We start from the raw sequence: 17639 nt of genomic DNA on the forward strand, positions 1-17639 counted from the left end.
AAAAGCCATGTAAAACTCTTAATCACTATGTAAATTTATTGTAAATTTGCATTTTCAATGCACCTTAACGAGTGCCCCTGGGTTAACAAAACCCAATATCTTATTCACGGACGCGACTGTCATAAAAGCAATGGACGGGCGCGAAATGGATTTCTGCGAAGGTGGCTAGCAAATCCCTTTCTATAGATATTAAAACAGCAGATGTCGGCACTACCATGTTTTAACACTTGCACAAAGTCAGCTTGTCTTTTCTTTTTAAACAGCTGTCGATTGTTATTACAGTCCCCAAAAAATTCTCAAAGAGCTAATTTAAAACGAAAAGAAAAGCTGTGTTGGTGCAATTATTAAAATAAGGTATTGCGAATATCAGCAACCATATATACTTCAAATGCGTGTATCCTGGAGCGCCGTATAACTGGACTTTATCTTGGCAAGAGGAGCATACCACAAACCATAACGTGTCTTCAGTGTATAAATGTGAAGAAAGACTTCTTTTGTTTTTATTTTCTTTCCTTTTCCTATTCCAAGGAACATGGCGATTGGATACGTTTGGGTTGGGAAAAGAGCTCCATTTCGGCCGAAATGGGGTATTTGGAGAAGAACCCACCTCAATTCTCAGCTCCTTTCTACTGCAATTCAGGCTTCTCAATCCACAAACCAAAAAAATAAGGTCTACAAAGAACTGGGTCTGTCACTATTTCCCCTTCTTATCTTCTATTTGTCTCTGAACTGTTATATTTTGAAATGGGTTTGGGCTGCTTCACTCATTTCTCAAAAGGATTTCTGCAAAATGTGTCTCTTTTCCTACCAATTTCTGGTCATTTGCTCTGATGTAGGTCATTTTCTCTATCCAGCTGAAAACCCTCGAAAATTCATAAAAAAGTAAAGTCAGATATAAGGAAACTAAATTGAATATGAGACTATCATTCGATGAATGCATAAAAATAAAGTACTGAAGAGCCCCAAAAATGACTTTTGATGTATGAATAAATAATCGACAGCCTGTATAAGGATACTGGATAACTAATTATCCTAAATTGAAGAGAGATATTGCAAATAAATAACAACAAACACAATTAAGAATAAATGTAGATGTGAGAGAAAAGACTTAGTGTAATTTTTGAAAAGTAAACAAATGTTGAATGAATATGTTGCTTAAGGGCCTCTTTGGAAACCCCCAAAATTGGTTCTTATTGGCAAATAAGGTTGCCTTAAGTTAATCTTATTGGCAATTGGAATATAAGGTCACTTTGTTTGCCATTAATTAAGATAGATATAACACTAGTATAACCATTATTCACATAGAAGATTATACGCAAACAACATTATATGCAAACAATTTTAGAGGCTATCCAAAGAGGCCCTATGGGTTATTTTTATTTTTTTGTTTAAGAAACAATATCTGTGCCGACCCCAACTAGTTTGGGACAAAGGCTTAGTTGAGTTGAGAAGAAACAATATCTCTGTCTTTCAGTTCACTTGATGCACTACAACCTACCCAATTCAATTTTCAATTAAAGTATCCTCAATGACTCTGCTAATCCACTTACCAAGATTGAAAAATCTAAAGATAACCAAAAAGCACTGTTTAAAAACTACTCGAGTCAATCGTCGACTTCCTTCTGCCTTGGTCAATTTCTTTTTGCACTTTGCATTTTGTCCTACCAAGTCAATCAAAACTCCTTTGACTAGCCCGAATTATGACCCATCAATCATTAACTCTCCCAAGTTAACTCCCTTTTACCTTGGCCGAGGTCTCGCTCGAGTCCGAGTTTTTAAACACCCATAAAAGCAATAAAGAAAATGGGGGTTTAGTACTTTTCTCGTCCTTGTCATTTGCTGTTTCAATCATTGAAAACAGATTCGTCTAAGATGGATGGAGAAGTGAGGTGTGTCACATAGGCTATTTTGTGCAAGGATTCAAACATTGGTTTTGGGCCAGACTTCGTCTCCACCAAAGTTGAATTATTTAATGAAAAATTATGAAAGTCCATGGAAATAATGAAAATCTAAGATGAAACTTCATGAAATGCTAGAAACCATCACATAAGCAAGACAACCATCCATAATCATTTAACAAGATCAAACACCTAGTGATGTGTTGTCTCGCATGTTTGGATAGTAAGGGTCATTCTAAATATAGTTATTTTACATGTTTTGAAAGCTGATGATCGTGCAATTTCTTTTACCTTTCAATTTACTCATCATATTAATGGGATGAACATTACTTTTTCATTATAATATGAGAGTTTTTATTTATGTGGGAGCAATAGGAATCAAACTTTGGACTTCGGTTCAGAGTTCAGACTTAACTTCAGGCTTTGTTTCGAACTTACTTTTGACTTTGGTCACCTCAGAAGCTGACATATGTCGGCCAAAATCGACACTTGTTGGTGGCAGTTTAAAGCCATTGTTGTTCGAAGATCGAGATCTCCGTTGTGTGGATTCGGATTCGCGTGATGAGATCATACACGGATTCGAGATGTCGGATTCGACAAACCCCAAGAACTAGGATTTGTGGATTCAGTAATTTTTATTAAATAAAATAAAATTAAAAATTTAACTAGATGTATATATACTCATGAAAAATTTGAGGCGTTAGTTTTCATAAAGAGAGTTGAAGAAGAAGGGGGAAGGAGGTCGATGTTCGAGGGTGAGGGTCAAGGTACTAGGGTTTCTATTGTGCTTTTATATTAAAAAAGTTAAGAAGAAAATGTTTTTAAAGGGAAAATGTATAGGATTCGGAGTTTAAAAGAGAATGATGTGTTGGATTCTCCAAAAAAAAAAAAAACAGGATTCAAGTGAGACACGGCTACAAGAATCTGGGTGTGTCCGACACGAATCAATGTCCAATTCGCATGTCGAAACGTGTTGACACGGATTCGACATAGGGTGGCAAAGAATCCATGCAACACAGATCGAGATGAATGCGTAATGATGTTGATTTGATATGATAATCATTAACATATGAGCAATAGGGGATGAATGTTGATAGAAAAAATTAGATGAATTGCTTTTGTATAGCTTTCTGAGGACGCTTCCATCTTCCCGTTTTAAGGGACAATAAAAACACGGATTCGACATAGGGTGGCAAAGAATCCATGCAACATAGATCGAGATGAATGCGTAATGATGTTGATTTGATATGATAATCATTAACATATGAGCAATAGGGGATGAATGTTGATAGAAAAAATTAGATGAATTGCTTTTGTATAGCTTTCTGAGGACGCTTCCATCTTCCCGTTTTAAGGGACAATAAAAAGAGAGACATTGGATTGGTTTTGAGTAGGCTTGGCAAATATAGAAGCCCCACTAATTAGTAATTACATATATGTCTAAAGACATTATTTTCTTTTTAAATAAAAATAGGTGTTTACAACTCTTTCATGAGGAACTGCAAGAAGAAATGGGGTGAAAGAGAGGTCCTTTTGAAGGTAAGGATGATGGTCCCAATAATGTGTTCCATCCATCCATGTTCTTTTACGCTGAAAATGTTCATTAATATTTTTGAGGATTTTTAGTGAATTACATTCAAAATTAGGAGTGAATTTAAGTTGGTTCAAAGTTATGTAAGAAATAAAAACATGAATAATATTTTAAGTTTTGCTGGTTCCAATTTGAATTTTTAAGAGTGTTTAGGTCTAATTGTCTCATCGAATGACCATATATTCTGTTTCGTTTTAATATTTTCATATACTCCATTTGGAAACATAGCTCACTCCGTTTTGGTGTTTGATTACCTCCATGAAATGAAATCAGTTTGTTCATGATTCTGAACATCACAATGAAAACTCTTCGTAGCAGGAGTGGAAAGATTTTTCACTTAGGTTCATGCGAGGCTGCTCTCTTTCTCTCTCTCTCTCTCTCATCTCGCCACTAAGGTTTTTGGCGGAGACTAGTTTTCCCCACTAATATTATAATTTTTTTTGAAAGATGACAAATTTTTATTGATACTAAGATTACATTGGAGACTAGGAGTCCCATCCTATATTACAAAGTATCTGGAAGGCTGGTCAGGGCATACCCTGGACCAGGAAACTTAAGAGCAGAAATTAAATACAATATCCAGAGTCTATTTTTCTCCATTATACCAAGACCGAAAGAAAACCAAGTGCGACCCAGAGAATTTCCATGGTACCATCCTCTTACACCACGCCTACCTTTACTCAATAACCTCCCCACGACAAAATACCAAAATTTCATCAACCCTATTGAAATACTCCTCCCAAGGCTAGATATAGCCAAGCGAAAAGATTCAGTCGAAGAGCCACTCAAGGCGAAAGACCATGGCCTCTCCAACCTTTATTGGTTATAATATAGCCCAACCGGATGCAAATCCATTAATACAATTACTTCTATTACTGCCAAGATCATACTAAAATTTCCTTGGTAATTTTGAAATTAAAAACCAGCAACTAAGAAATCCTAAAGGAACTTCTACTCCGTCCTAAAAGTCACCTACCTTCCCTGCGAGGCTGCGATTCCACGACCAAGCAATCGATTTTAATTCACAACCTTTCTCAAGGGATTGCAATCTACCTATGACCTAAGGTAGTCTCCCTGACACCAACCAATGCTCCTAGGACCCCAGAAATTCGAACACACAAAGATTTGGAGAAAGGTTTGCTAGAGAGGGACACAAGAACTGAAGCCTAAAAAAAAAAACTAAAACGCCTAGACGAAACAAAGCTGAGAACCCATTACTTACCAAGGTCCCCCTCCCCAGAATTCTTTGCAGCCTCTTTCTCTTTTTTTCTTCTTCTTCCAAATCCCTTGCTGCCATTGCCAGGAACATATCTTTTGTGGTCCCAAAATCTTCATCGTATCCAATCTCGAACACATCCCCAATTGACAGCAAATCATCAAATTCTTCTGAAAAGTACGCCCCGATCCTCAGATTTTCCTGAAATATCTTGCACCATTTTTCCTTTGCCTTTGGTATCCGCATCCGGACTCAAGCGCTCCCGAACTAGCTGACTTACTTCTAGCCCCAACGAATCTTAAGAGACACTAAGCTCATCAATCGGGCCATCCTGCAACTGCTCCAATTTCCTGATTGCTGCCATCTTTTCCTCCTCCCACCGACGTCTACGGGAGCGCCTTTCCTTTCCAATATTTCACTGAAATGAGGGAGCTTACGAAGGGGAACATGCATTTCCTTGTCATCCTTCTTTCCAGATAAACTGAAGCAGCTCCCCACTAATACTCTCAACTCAACTCAACAAAGCCTTTGTCCCAAACTAGTTGGGGTCGGCTAAATGAATCCTTTAGAAAAAAAATTCATGAATGAGGCAAAAGGAATCTACCTAGCTCTAATCCTGGTTCTAGTTGGGTTCTTCTACGTGGATCATTTTCTTCCATTCTATTCTATCCCACTAATATTATAATGACTATATTCAGGATGATGTGCATTAGAGGAAAAGGATTTACCCATTTATTTAGAGTCAAATGCGGTATACAAAACACTCATTGTTTGGATAAAGAAGTCCTATTGCCACTCCAGTCCATATAGATGTGTGGTTTGAGGTCAATCTATTCTCCATGTTCGGTAGCTAAAACCAAAACTACCATTATGTGTTCAGGCAGTTCTCCTGGCAGGGAATAGTCCCGCGCTAAAAATTGGGCTGGGGATTCCCAAAAATAAAATAAAATAAAAGTTCTCCTCGTAGGTGGAGCCTCCTGACATATGACATCAAGGAAGCCTTCCTCTATCACACTATGCTTTCCATAGTCCATACATTCAGTGTCATGATTTGTAACATAATTCTCAACGTGTAAGGGAAAGATTCTCAACACATTCTTAAATCATAGGAGTTTCAGTTTTTTGTTTATGTGGCATTTTCTAATGCCTTCGAACTTTGAAATCATATAAAATTTACACCTGTATTATAACGAGGCTGGGATTTTGGTTGAACTTGTGTTTAGGGCTTCTACTGGTGAATGCCTTTTGATGTATGTGTCTATCTAGTCAAAGAATAGTAGGTGGGATGCCTTTTGATGTATGTGTCTATCTAGTCAAAGAATAGTAGGTGGGATCGACATCCTCAGAGAGAGCTGAGATCATGGCGTGCTGGTAATACAATGCAGTTCTGATGTGTTTCCCTTGCTACATTGGCATTCTACGTATTTCAAGCGATCTCGAATATGGTTGGAATATATAATAGGTCTTGCTCTATGAGAAAAACCACCCTCAAGTATGAGCAGTCGAAAGATTAATAAGACTTATTAGTTGTACAGAGAAAATGGAAAGTTCTAAGAGTAAAGAAAATGGTATGTTCAAAGTGAAGGCATGTTTTTGTTGAGAAAGCACTTTCATAGTACCATCCAAGAGCTTAAGATCTATGATACTGTAGTAATGTTATATTTTGTTTCAACACTTTTGATTAGTTATATGTCTGTGAGTTTACCCTTGTATTTGATCATTGACTAGCTAGTCTAACATGGGTGTTTAGGATGAGCAATTCAATCTTTAGCAATAATTTAAAGGGATAATTACATTTACACCCCCTCTAGTTTCTGACACATCCACTTCCACCCCTATAGTTTAAAACGTGACAAATACACCCCTGTAGTTTCAATTTGTTTAAGGTTTGCCCCCTCAGCTGAAGGTTCGTCCATAGATTGAAGGGTTAGGATGATCCGATGGAGCTGATTTTTTGGGCACACCCTATCTATGTCAGGACCCATCAAATGAACGCTTTGGATCATCCAAATAATGTGGGCCCATACCCGAATCCAAACACTACCAAACGCTTTGGATTCGGGTATGGGCCCACATTATTTGGATGATCCAAAGCGTTCATTTGATGGGTCCTGACATAGATAGGGTGTGCCCAAAAAATCAGCTCCATCAGATCATCGTAACCCTTCAATCTATGGGCGAACCTTCAGCTGAGGGGGCAAACCTTAAACAAATTGAAACTACAGGGGTGTATTTGTCACGTTTTAAACTATAGGGGTGGAAGTGGATGTGTCAGAAACTAGAGGGGGTGTAAATGTAATTATCCCTAATTTAAAAGAGTCACTTTCAGTGAGAAGGTATCCTTCATGCCAAATGCATAAGATAGACCTTTTTTTTGAATGGTAAGAATAAAATAAACCTATGGCCTAAAAAGTCCAGTTGCTAAGACTAATCTGTATGTTATGAAATCCCCGGATGCAAGCACTTGATACAAATCTATTGAAACTCCCTGAACAAGTCAGTATGAAATCAAAAGCTCTTTGCATGAAAACATGTAGCATACATGGATCTATTTGTGCATGCCATCATTTTTTGATTCAGAGGTTGTGCCTTTTAATGTTTCTAGCATAGGCTCTTTGGCATAAAGTCATGGGTTTGCTCCTTAGTGACGAGCGTTTGAATCCCCCCTTGTTTACCCGATGCGCGTGCTCTCCGGGTGCCCGTGCGCATCCCTAGGGAATAGTCCCGCCCTACAAAAGTGGGGTGGGGATACCCTATGGCATCAAAAAAAAAAAAAATGTTTCTAACATAGTTTTAGTGTCTGCGTTGACTCCCCCGAGGCGACTCTATTTTACCTTGGCGGTGTTCCGCGTTGCGCTGCATCCGCGTTCCGCGTTTTGCTCTACAGAGTCCATAAAATCTCCTTTGACTCCCTCGAATTATGACTGTGTCAACCGAGTACTCAGCCGCGCCAACCGAGTACTTGACCCCGTCGTGCCGAATCGACTAGGATTTTCTTCGGCCGTGCCGCATCCGCGTTTTTAAACACTGGTTTCTAGACATTCTTCTTTCTTTAGTGCTTTTGATTTTGCAGAGAGTTAGCTATTTCAAAGTTCTTGTGCCGAACATCTTTTTCTTCATCAGATCTCCAAAACCATTTCCATAAAAGAGCCACATGTCTCAAGTTTACATTCCCAATGACGTGACCACTATTCCTAGTAGGCTTGCACACATAAGATTTTTTAACCTCTGCTTTATCTTTCCCTCCCCATATAAAGTACATATGATACTTTTCTAAGCTAGATGCTACTACACTTTTTTACACGGACAACAACATGAAATTGAACTGGAGATTGGAAAGTGAAGTTCCTATGACAATTATCCTTCCACCAAATGATCTATAGCTTTTCCTCCCAACACCAACTACTTTTCAACTTTCTAAATCACTGTATGATTTAGTAACATTAATTAGATTTCTTCATTATTCATCAATGTCCCTTGTTGGAGTTGGAAAAGATATTAATTTCCTTGCTATCTGGATTTTGCAGGTTTATTTTCTGTTAGGAAGAAGGTTGAAGATGTAGTTGTTCGTGCTGAGACAATGGCACCAACAGCACTGCAATTTGAAGAAGAAAGACGAATCAATCAAGAAGAAATGATGCGAAAATGTAATCTGTGGGATGACCCTACTAAATCAATTGAAGTTCTCACCTCGTTATCTGATACCACCAAAGTTGTTGATGCTCTCAAAGACATAAGATATAAGGTGCTGTTCAATGCAGACTAGCATAGTGTGAGTTTACCATAAGAATAGTCATTTCCAGTAACTAATATTGCCGTTTCACCCTCAAGGTTTTAAATGTCGGTTTCGGTGTCAGGTTCGGCCACAACCGAAATCGAAATTTTGGCCGAAATCATGTAAAATTTCGGAAAGTAATTTCGGTGGAAATTTCGGAAATTTGAGCAATTTAGCTGGAAATCTTGGATTTCGGTGGAAATTTTGCCAAAATTTCAGGTTTATGTGCTTTTGGTGTCGGCCCTGGCTGAAATCTGACGCATGTATCCCCTTGTAGCTTACTGTTTAAAAATTGGATTTGTTACAAATGGAGTTAGGGTTAGAAGAGGAAGAAGAAGAGTAGAGATATGGAGAGTCTCCACTAGGGAGCTCCTCATGTAAATGATGTATATACATGCCCAAATAGGGCATCCAATTGACTACTGTACCCCTAAGACTACATGTAATACCTAAACTACCCTTACATGTTATTCAACACCACCCCTCAGGCTGGAGTGTATATGCCATGGAACTCTAGCTTGGTACAAAGAAAACTACAACAACAACTAAAAATAAGAAAAGTACATAATTTCATACACACATCCGGCCTGGAATAACACTCATCCTCAAGCTGGTGTGGTGAATACATAATGAAAGCATAATAAAAGATAACGGCCACCATGAGAGTACAATCGTTGAGATCAACGGCCACAAAAAAGAAATTGTTCCCCCTGAAGCAGCACTAGGCGAGAACGATCAGAACATGGCCCCCCCTGAATGAGAGCCTGGAGAATAGATCTGCAGACCACGAAGGATCGAAAGGAGACACCTCAGCCTGGAAATAGCAACGATCCATCGAGTAAAAAGGGGCACACCAAAGGCGCGCACATGAGAAACTGCAAGGCACTACGAGCAGGAACACCATCCAAGCAATGCCACACCAATAGAAGATAACCACCGATGGAGAAACCATCGAAACCATCGGAGACAAGGTCGACGGTGAAACCGTCGCCAAGTGAGAAGAAGACAAGAAGGAGAAAGATAACCAACCAAAGGTGAGGAAACTATCGTCTGGTGACAAGGTCAACGGCATGAACATCGTCACTTGAAGATAAGAAGAAAATAGGAAGAGGATAACCAACCAACGATGGGGAAACCAACGATGGGGAAACCATCGTTCAGAGATGAAATCCCAATAGGGTAATTAAAATTATTACCTAATTAAATGGAAATTTGAAATCAATACAAGCTTAAATCTAACCCTTGTTCAAATAATCACAAGCATAAAGAACGGTTAGATGTTACCAATCACCCAAGTATGAAGGAGAGAGAAGAGATAGGAGACGATGTTATCATTTGGAGTGGTTCGATCCCTTAAACTCAAGAACCTACTCCACTACCCAAGTGCTTGGTCTTTCCTTGGGATTTCTTCCACTAAAGTAAGATTCCGCACGCCGAATCTCTGTGCTTTACAATACCTTCATTCCTTCAAGGGAACAAACCCTCTTTTACAGACCGCCTCCCAAGGAACAACCCCTTTTTGCAAACCGCCTCCAAGGGAGTAAACCTCTTTGCACTGGATTCACCTTTGTTGTTGGGCCGAATCATAGACCCTAAGTACAATGAAGAAGAAGAAGTTTAAGCGCTCGCAAAGCCTCTTGATAGGCAAATATTACAATCAATAAGCTCGCTACAAACACTCTGAAATGATGTACAATGAAACCTAGATCCAACACTTTAGATGAAATCAAAATCAAGGCACAAGTGTTGAAGAGAGGTTTGTAAACAAAAACAAATGGTAGAACAATAGTTTGATGGGTTTTAGGCTATTTCAAAAGGTTTTCATCAAGTTAAAATGGAGCTAAAATCTCTTTTTTATAGCCTTTGAAAGAATATAGCCGTTGGGGGGCAAAATCGTAAAAACTATACGTTTTTGAAAAGTGTTGACAGAACCCCAACAGATCTATTTTCACGCAGTTGCGGTCGACCGAGGTATGGCGGTTGCCCGCGGCCCATGCGCTGGTCAGTATTTTATAAACCAAGTTCAGGGTGTCGCGGCCGACCGAGGTATAGCGGTCGCCCGCCTTTCACCTTCTGACTATTTTTATTTTCTTGATTTTCAAGGGCCGGTTGACCGGGGTAAGGAGGTAGGTCGACCGCGGGTTGTAAAAACTGTGTTTTTACTTTTGAATTTTGGGGAAAACTTTACAACCCTTTTTGCTTCTTTCTTGGACATTTAAAACAAAATTTTTCAGTGGTCTAAGAGAGTGTGCCTTGATAGAGAAAACATCAATAGTGCTAGAGATACAACTTATAACTGAAAATGACATCTCTTGAGTCTTCTCTTGAATATGATCTTCATTGAGCTCCGATTGATGCTTGACTTGATTGAGATCTTCGAATCTTTACTCTATCTTGTAGAATCTTTTATAAGATGATATTTTGAGCTTGTTCCCATCAAGATTGAGTTGCTTCAAGTAATGACAAGTGGATCTCCAAGTCATGCATAGTGTTGTGTACATGTAACGTGCTATGGTTATCCTGTTTCAATACAACATTCAAGGCAACATATTAGTCCTTCAATACTAATCAATTTGTGTTTGTTGATCATCAAAACATGGGTGAAAGTGTAAGAAGCCCTTGGGGGAACCCTTGGGCTTATAGGAGACAAGGTCGATTGCATGAACATCATCGCCTGAAAAGAGCCAAGCAACGATGGAGACACCATCGCCCGGAAAAGAAGGTCAACGAGAAACAAAGCCGTCACCTGTAAGAAAGCCGACCAATGATGGGGATACCATCACCTAGAAAAGAGAGGTCGACGGGAAAACGAAGTCGTCGCTTGTAAGAGAGCTGACCGGACGGGGAAACCATTGCCTGGAAAAGAGAGGTCGACGGGATAATGAAGCCATTGCCGGTAAGAGAGCCGACCAACGATGAGGAAACCATCGCTCGGAAAAGAGAGATGACGGGAAAATGAGGCCGTCGCCTGTAAGAGAGTCGACCAACGATGGGGAAACCATCTCCCAGAAAAGAGAGGATAAGGCATAAAGCCGACAAGACAGCGTAAAACTATGCCGAGAATACGGAAAGGAAACAACGAACATGGGGAAGAACATTAGGAGAACACAACAACACTCCCCCTCAGGCGAGATTACATGAGCCCGGAGATGAAAAACATAAGAAAAATCAATAAGAAGACAACACTAACACCCCCTCAAGTGAAGACAACAAAGAGGACAACACTCCCTCAAGAAGACAATACTATGACAAAGACAACATCCAGAAAAAGAATAACTCCAAGAAAAGCATGACAACACTCTCCTCAAGTTGAAGGTCGAATACCTTCAACTTGCAACAAAAAAAAGAAGACAAACAAGGCACCACACCTCTCTCGGACAATTCATCGAACATTTCGTGTGCGCCTTGAAGAAGACAAAGAAAAGAAGACAAACAAGGTCCTACACCTCTCTTAGACATTTTATCAAACACTTGGTGTGCTCCTTTGAAGAACAACATAAAAGACATAGAAGACAACACTAGACAATGTAAAGAAAGAGATGACATCAACACAGAATGAAAGAGATTACAACACTAGACAACGCTCCCCCTCAAGTTGAAGCTGAATGGCTTCAACTTGAAACGAAAAGAAGACGTCCAAGGCACCAAATCTCTTTCGGACATTTCGCCGAAAACTTGATGGGCAACTTGAAGAACAACACAAAAGACATAGAAGACAACGAATCTAGAGGAGAAAGGACACAGATAAGGATGGAGAGGATGGAGGAAGAGACTTAAAACATGAAAGAAAGAAATGATTTAAAACATAAAGATACTTGAAAGAAACTAGAAAGAATCCAACAAGGGTATGGACTTTTAGTGAAGAATGAAATTTTGGGATGGAAAACCAAAAAAAAGGGGAAGAGATTTTCGAGAGATTTGGGGGAGAGATTTTAGGATATTTTTTTTTTGTGATTTGCGGCAACTCCAAAAAGAAAGGAAATGGAAAAAAACGATATGCGTGAGAGAAAGTTGCGAAAAAGAGAGAGAATACCGAGAGAGAAAGATTAGGGAGATTTGAGGAGAGATTTTCAGAACAATAAATCGGAAACACCATGTTGCGCATAAAAGCAAAGAGAGATATGAGTGATGAGAGAGAGAGAGAGAGAGAATGGCATGGAGATGATAGACTCTTCTTCTTTCCTTCTACCCCTTACCAAAAGATCTTTGCTCTGATCCCATGTTAGAAATGGAGTTAGGGTTAGAAGAGGAAGAAGAAGAGGAGAAGAGATATGGAGAGTCTCCACTAGGGAGCTCCTCATGCAAATGATGTATATATAGGCCCAAATAGGGTATCCAATGTACAATGACTACTATACCCCTAAGACTACGAGTAATACCTAACCTACGCTTACATGTTATTCAACCTTATTCATTAGAGTTTCTTCCATTTGTTTTATCTGTATTTAAGCATCAAGTGCCTTGTTTATCCACTCTAGATTTAGAAATGATTTTACCATTGGAACTCGTTAATTTCTGTACAAATTTGGGTCTTAGTCCAACTTGAGTGTTGCTAAATGGTCCTTTCTTTAATCGGTTATAAATTTCCATCTGAATATCCTTTTCCATATATACCATTCAAAAAATAAAATAAAATCCGTTTCCATATGCAGGCTGAAGAAGCAAAGTTGATCACACAACTAGCAGATATGGATGCAATAAATTATCCGCTTTTAAAGCAAGCATACACTGCCTCCTTACATGTTGGCAAATTTCTGGATCATTATGAGATGTCCAAGCTTCTTTGTGGACCATATGACATGGAGGGGGCTTGTGTGATTATTAGAGCTGGATCTGAAAGCATCAAAGCTGAGGTTTGTGGAGCATTCTGTCTTTCAATGATAATTTTCATTTTCAAAATGTTACGTATGACACGATGAGGCTGACATAATCTTGGCTGCATAACTATCTTATACTATGAAGTATTTGCGATGATTGTTGTTCTTTTTATTGGTATTTATTTCATTATTGGCATATGTTTTCAACTATTGGTTCAACCTTATTTTCTCTCTGTCTCATTGCTCATATCCATCATATTATGGTGTAAAACTAATGTTTTACATCTTCTACAGTTGTTGGTGCTTAACAATTTTCGCACGGACAATACTGTAATTGTAATACCACGTTGTCTTGGGTATAATTCGGGTGTAAGGGAATGCTTTTTATGCAATTTATGTGTTGGGGATTTCAGAGATTAACATGTTCACACTTCAGAGGGAGGGCAATTTCGAAATAAATAGTCTAGCTAGGCTTAAAAATTTCCATTATTGTAACTGGGACTTTGTGCCTCCCTAATAATATGGTGTTCCCTCTTTGCTTTTGATATTCTTCTGATTTAAAATGGAGTACTTTTTTCTGTATTCTTTTATCTTTCATCTGTTGCTTTTTTCGCTCACTTTAACTAGAACCGTGGTATAGAAAATGTTGTTACAACGTAATTATGATTTTATATTTAAACCTTGGTTTAAGAAAGCGTTGTAATCTAAAATTGAATTCCGGTTATGAAATACTAGAACCAAGATTAGAAAATGCCCTTACGACATAATAATGGCCATTATTTCTCCTTTATTTCCTTCTCTTTTGCCCTAACAGGTATTCAATTTACCTTTATAATGGTTTCTTGCACCATGGCTAGAACCTTACTGGCTGACAGCCATCTTTGTATTGTTTGACACAAGCAATACATCAACTTGTTAGTTCACAATTTAATCCCTTTTAAGATGTTGTGATGATAGTGGTCTTGGTAGTTTATCCAAAGCATAATAACGTCCATTATTATTTGAATAAAAAAATAACGTCCATTATTTCTCCTTTTTTTTCCTTCTCTTGGAAGTTGTTGCTGTCAAGCTATGGGGATACACATAAGCTTGGTGTCACAATTGCACATAGCTAAGCAAACTCCATTGCTCTCCCTGTTTTGCTACTCTCATAGTTAATCTTAAATGTCAGACTTCTTACCTGTCTCTTGCCTATGCCTTCTCCCATTTCTTATTTGTAAAAGTTCCTTTCTGTTCTTTTTGCAACTGGTTCATCAATTCCAGCAGTTGTTTCCCCTTTCTGTCCAAAACAACCGCTAGTCATGATCCCATCTGAAGAACAGTCTCATCCGCATCCACCAAATTATCAGAGGACTAGGTGGAAAAAGAATTTTGGAACTCAACTCCACCATAGCCAACTTACTACCTCCGGCAAGTTCCATCTTTCATGCAATGTTATCAATATGAGGTGTAGGATTGAGGATATCTCATAATCCGTGTAAACACTGCTAGATTTCTCATCACAGTGTGTTCTCACCATCGTCATCACAGCTCTTATCATCTCCCATTAAGCTTTCTGATTCAGTGGTCGTCTCAGGGAAGAGAGTCGCAGAAATAATCCAAATATGCGAATTGAAGCTCTAAAATACCTTTTAGTTGATAATTTCCCCCCTCTGGACCACCTTCTAAGTTGGATCCTTGATTAGCTTCCTCAACTTGTGTTCGTGGAATCACTTGGTTGCATCCCCCATTACACCTCGGTGTCAATTGATCACATTACTACTCAGTCTCATTATCTTCCTGATCATCATTGCTTCTAGCTAACTTTAAAAAAAAAATAAAAATCATTGCTTCTAACTGGACCAAATCAACACTGGTTGGTGAATGCATCGGTGTTCTCTTCAGGGCTTTCCAACTCCCCTTGTGCTCCTCTTTTGGGCCCAGGCATACTAGTATTATTATCGTAGTAGTTTTATTACAAACTTGGCCGGCATAGTTTATGTTAAAGTATAAAATATTAAATACTGCCTTTCTCCAACAGCTTAAGCTTTTGGAGAAGTTGGTTAGTTAACATGGTATCAGAGCCAAAGGGCTCGAGTTCCAACCTCCCGGATAGCAAAAATCGACATGCGATGGTCGGCCCAAAGTGGGACCACATGTGCCACTTGTTTGCCAAGTGGGCCACACGTGAGGGGGAGTGTTAAAGTATAAAAGATTAAATACTGCCTTTCTCCAACAGCTTAAGCTTTTGGAGAAGTTGGTAAGTTAACAGTTTATATGCATAACCCACTCCCATTTGATAGTACTGAACTTTTAAACTTACAGTGGTTGTACCCTCTAGCACTTGTACGTGCCTCTACTACAACTCAGCTCAACTCAGCTAAGCCTTTGTCCCAAACTACTTGGGGTCGGCTAATGAATCCTTTAGAAAATTTTCATGAAGAAGGTGAAAGGATCTACCAAGCTCAAATTGACTAAGTCTAATCCTGACACTTGTACTTGCCTCTACCGTAGTGTTTTGTGGACACTGTTTTTATGGGCATGTCCTTGTTGGACACACTAACACTTGTTTGGGTCTTATTGGGGCACTGTTTGGGATATAAATAGTTTTATTTTTTTAAAATATTTTTATACTGATTTTATGACTGCATGTATGATATCTTAGATTTTACTAGATAGTACGTCTTGTGCTTGTCCAGTCAAACTTCATTCCTGTGCTTATCCTTGCAAACACTCATCAGTCTATCTTCCATCTTTTCTTTGCCATGCATATTAATAAATCTATCTGAAGATGATGTTCTGTAACCAAAAGAACTGTAATAATAGGACTGAAAGATATTGGTGTGATTGTTATAGGCAAGTTTTTCTCCTATGTTTGAACATGATACACCTTTGTTCTGTATTACCTGATATCTTAATACCTCAAAGCAAGGTATCAAAGCATTTCATTAGATTGGTTGATCTTTATAGTGCATGAATATTGTCCATTGTTTTTTCTTTATTTTCTGTAATAATCAATGCTTTCTGGCATCAGATACTAATGAAAATTTTATAACTTCCTCTTACAGATATGGGCGGAAAAGCTTCTAGGCATGTATACCAGATGGGCTGAAAAGCAAGGTTACAAGGGACGGATAATTGAGAAGTATCCTTCCAAGCTTGGTGGTATCAAATCAGCAACTATTGAGTTTGAATCCAAGTATACTTATGGTTACCTTTCTGGAGAAAGAGGTACTCACCAAATGATCATAAGTTCTCTTGATGGGACTAATCCCACTGAGGTACTCATCTCTTATAATCTCCCATAAAAATCATAAGTTACTCAAGTCTCCAATTGCTAATATGATTTTCTACTTCGTCGTGCGTCGAAAAGCAGAATTTTTTTAATGGAAATAAACTGGGGTTTCTGCATTATCTGGACAAATCTTGTCCGACTCTAATGTAAAGTAGTAAACTTGATGGATGATCTGCTTGACAAAGAAATATTTTGATTCATTTGTAGAACCAAACTCCATTTTAGCTGCAGTATATATATGAATATGAATCAATATCAAATTCTTCTAAGTGTCTGAGAAGCATAGCTTCATGGCCCTAAAATAAATTAAAGAAGAAGAATGGTCTAATACAGCCAAAGAAAGAATAATGTCTAGTACTAATTTAGCTGTGATGATTCAGTAAACAGGAAGAATGTTTATTACAGCTAAAATAAGAATATTTATAGTCCTTGTAAGTTGAGGGTCAAGAAAAGAGAGAGATAGAGATAGAGATAGAGAAATACAGGCATGAATTGGAAAAGGTGCGTCGGACATTACCTACTTGAAACTCATTTATGTTAGATGTGTAAATGGTAGGAATCAAAAAGCACAGAAGTCCCAATGATGCTAGAAGATCGAGTTCCAAGAATGTCGTACTCGTTTGATGTCAACATGAATATGGAGGAGTGTTTTGTTGACAAGGGATGTCATTTTCAAATTTGACATCAAAATTATCTATCTTGGGTGTCATTATAAAAAATGGTCCATGTGTTTTTGACAGTAACGCCACTTAAGTGCACATGGACCACCTACCTGTTTTCATTGGAAATATAGGGAGGAGTTCCAAGCCTCATGAGAAGTCCTAGTTGTTATTGCTCTTTGAGTTTTAATAAGAGTTGTCATGTACTGTTAGGAGTTTAATTTAGTTTCTGCCGCTTGATCAGAGTCCAAGCCTCACGAGGCCCATATTTATGCCGCTTGATCAGAGTCAGGCCCATGCGGCCCATATTGAGGGTCATTGATGTAGGCCAGGGAAGAGAAATAGAAGAATAACAGAAGAAGAAGAATAGGAGAAGAAGAGAAGAGGAAGAATAGAGGAGAAAAGTGGG

General features: G+C 38.6%; 1 protein-coding gene across 2 annotated transcripts in view; it reads left to right on the top strand.

Annotated features, from left to right (window-relative positions):
• The first annotated feature begins 421 nt into the window (after nucleotides 1-421).
• Nucleotides 422-17639, top strand: part of PRFB3 (peptide chain release factor) — a 29056-nt gene continuing 11838 nt past the window's right edge. The window contains exons 1-4 of one of the 2 annotated variants that reach the window (XM_077363197.1): nucleotides 422-686; nucleotides 8233-8450; nucleotides 13133-13333; nucleotides 16345-16557. In XM_077363197.1, the coding sequence (XP_077219312.1) occupies nucleotides 533-686; nucleotides 8233-8450; nucleotides 13133-13333; nucleotides 16345-16557 (786 nt within the window). In that variant the 5' untranslated portion in view covers nucleotides 422-532. The remainder of the gene's footprint in view (nucleotides 687-8232; nucleotides 8451-13132; nucleotides 13334-16344; nucleotides 16558-17639) is intronic. The other variant, XM_077363198.1, reaches the window with a different exon arrangement.

The sequence above is a fragment of the Tasmannia lanceolata genome, unplaced genomic scaffold, assembly GCF_043159265.1.
Source record: "Tasmannia lanceolata isolate RefF3 unplaced genomic scaffold, GAP_Taslan_0.1 ptg000019l, whole genome shotgun sequence".
NCBI classification, from domain to species: domain Eukaryota; kingdom Viridiplantae; phylum Streptophyta; class Magnoliopsida; order Canellales; family Winteraceae; genus Tasmannia; species Tasmannia lanceolata.